This window comes from Perca fluviatilis, chromosome 23 (assembly GCF_010015445.1).
Source record: "Perca fluviatilis chromosome 23, GENO_Pfluv_1.0, whole genome shotgun sequence".
NCBI classification, from domain to species: Eukaryota; Metazoa; Chordata; class Actinopteri; order Perciformes; family Percidae; genus Perca; species Perca fluviatilis.
The window spans coordinates 12,284,580-12,287,079 of record NC_053134.1 but is presented as its reverse complement, the minus strand read 5'-3'; the positions used below and the strand labels follow the sequence as shown (position 1 = coordinate 12,287,079).

The following is a 2,500-nucleotide window of genomic DNA, read 5'->3' as shown; positions in this document are numbered from 1 at the left end:
AGATTAAATGAAAAGAAACTTCCAAGAGCAAAAGAGATGTCACATTACTCAAAATCTTAGCATGCATTATCTTTTTTTGCTTCCCTTTTATCCATGGAACTTGGGAAATGTCACCGTAATTATGTTTGCAGTGATCTGCCTGAAGAGTAATTAGCTGGAAGACTTGGAAGTGTAATTACCATACTCCCACCTAGAGACTCAAAGAACAGGTTAACTAGCTAGTAGCACTGGGATCTGTCCGAGGAATCACCTCCTCCTTCGACAGCAGTTGTTGCCAGTTTAGTTCCCATAAATCTCTTTCATCTCTTCCTCAACATCCCTCAGGACCCCCCTCCCTCGCGTGCAGAACTGACAGGAATCCCAGACCCACATCTAACCAGGTAACCTTGGAAACGCAAAGCCTCTAATGGCAAAGGAGGGAGGAGAGGCAGCCGGCAGGCCAGCAGGGGCCGGTCTCCGTCGCGTTACTCACCACGATGAAATCATTAGCTCTGCCAGGCACTGGCGCTACCACTGCTGCTACATGACAACTGACACTTTCATCTCTCTCATTTTTGCTGATATTATTACTATTTGTGTAATTTCTGCACTCTTGCTTTTTATAAGCATAGGCGGCAGGTCTAATTTGTCAATGCTAAAAGATCTATTTACCATGGTGCGGACAGTAGCATGGTATCGTGTGTGAATGTATGTCGCAGGAAGAGGAGGGGCATTAACACTGGGCTACTGCAGCTGCTGTGGACTGTGGCTTGTTCTGCTCTTACATGGCCTGTGTAATCTCAGTCTAAAGGATTACTGTTGATTCCTGGCAGGCAGAGGGAATCTGTGCACCAGGGACTAGCGCCAGGGTTGTGGTCATAGACCCAAGCACAACTGATCATAGTGTCCCGACAGGACTACTAGCCTGGCTAGCTGGCTGAGTTACCTCTAAACAGCCTCATTACCATCGTTGCCAGTCTGAAATTGTGCAAGTCTTACAGTTGGACTCTGAATAGTTCAGATTGGGACATCAATAGAAATCAAACTGTGGGGGCCTGAGGGAGAGTCAGAGAGAGAGATGGGTGGGAAAGCAGATGTTCTGGCCCCAGAATTGTTGCATGGCTTTAATCTCCTCATCACTAATCGCTATAACTGGATTCAGTAGCACCTGCTGCTCAAAGCGCAATGTGCCAGGAAAGGACGAGAAAAGAGGAGATAGAGACAAAAGGGAGGGCCAGACAGTACAATGGATAGGCAAGAACAGCCAGTACCAAATATAAACTGGCATGAGGACATGCAAAAAATATGCAACTCCTCATTAATTGCGTAAAAACACATCAGCTAGATGCTAATTTACATTTTTTTTTTTCCGGACGTATAGCTGACCCTTGTTAACACATTGTATATCCGAGCCTTTCTCCACCACATCCACCTGCGAGATTGTCAGCCGTGTGTCTGCTTGGCATACTCTGTGTAGGACGGCCGATTTAACCCGCCAGCCCTCATATAGTGGGACATGTCACGTAGTTCTCCGCTGTGATTGCCGTCCAGCAGAGCGCCGCAAAAGATTGGTGCTAAGCTGTTAGACAATTGTATATGGATGTGTGTGTGTGTGTGTGTGTGTGTGTGTGTGTGTGTGTGTGTGTGTGTGTCTTACCTTTCTTACGGCTCTCCACTGCTGCATCCTGCTTGTCTGTGGAAAAATAGACCGTGGAGTCAGTGATAGTAATTAAAAAACAAAAATTGGTGGGCAATACACAGTAACTGTACTATAAACCACTGTTGTAAAAAAGTACGTATGTATACATACACTACATATGTCAATTATCTTTGATTTAAAAACAAATATTGCAAAGCAAGTGCACATGTTACAACACTATTCAAAGGGCTCAGCCCTTTCCGTTTTCAAAAAAAAAAAAAGGAAGATGATGCAAAACTGTTGGTAGAAAATGGAAATGTCTACGCAAACGTGAACAACAGAACAAGGAAGGGAAATAAATAGAGGGGGATACTAACTTTTTCTCTGTTTCTTCTTCTCCTCCTTTTCCTTTTTCTTTTCCTCTTCATCTTCTTCATCATCTTCACTGGTCCCAAGTAAAGTGAAGATAATTCCAGTTTGAGAGTTGACACCCACAGCAGTGACCAACATTTTCCCTGAGCCTTCCATTACATGAGTGCCTTTACACAGAGAAGTAATAAAAAAAAAATCAGTTTATAAGGGAAGGAAGGAAAGGGTATGTACAGTATCTGACTAAATGCTATGTGCTAATTTTCCAAGATTACTTATGTTTCTGTTGATACTTTGGCTCTAGCTTTAACCCTGACCAAATATACATATCCAACATAATTTGTTCCTTTGACTTTTTCATTTAGATTCAACTAGATTCATTTGCTAAGTGGCATGTTCAGCTACACACAGGCAATAAATACAAAAGGATTGGTACACTTGCAAGTAAAAAGAGAAGGAAACACAGCCATTGATGCCCTCCAAACCTTTAATCAACAACCTTAATCAAAAGCC

At 43.0% G+C, this 2,500-nt stretch overlaps 1 protein-coding gene across 4 annotated transcripts in view; it reads right to left on the bottom strand.

Moving 5' to 3' along the window:
• Positions 1-2,500, bottom strand: part of atp2b1a (ATPase plasma membrane Ca2+ transporting 1a) — a 44,307-nt gene that overhangs the window by 17,296 nt on the left and 24,511 nt on the right. For all 4 annotated transcript variants that reach the window (XM_039792479.1, XM_039792483.1, XM_039792484.1 and 1 more), the window contains exons 6-7: positions 1,996-2,157; positions 1,637-1,672 (exon numbers count right to left, since the gene is read on the bottom strand). In XM_039792479.1, the coding sequence (XP_039648413.1) occupies positions 1,637-1,672; positions 1,996-2,157 (198 nt within the window). The remainder of the gene's footprint in view (positions 1-1,636; positions 1,673-1,995; positions 2,158-2,500) is intronic.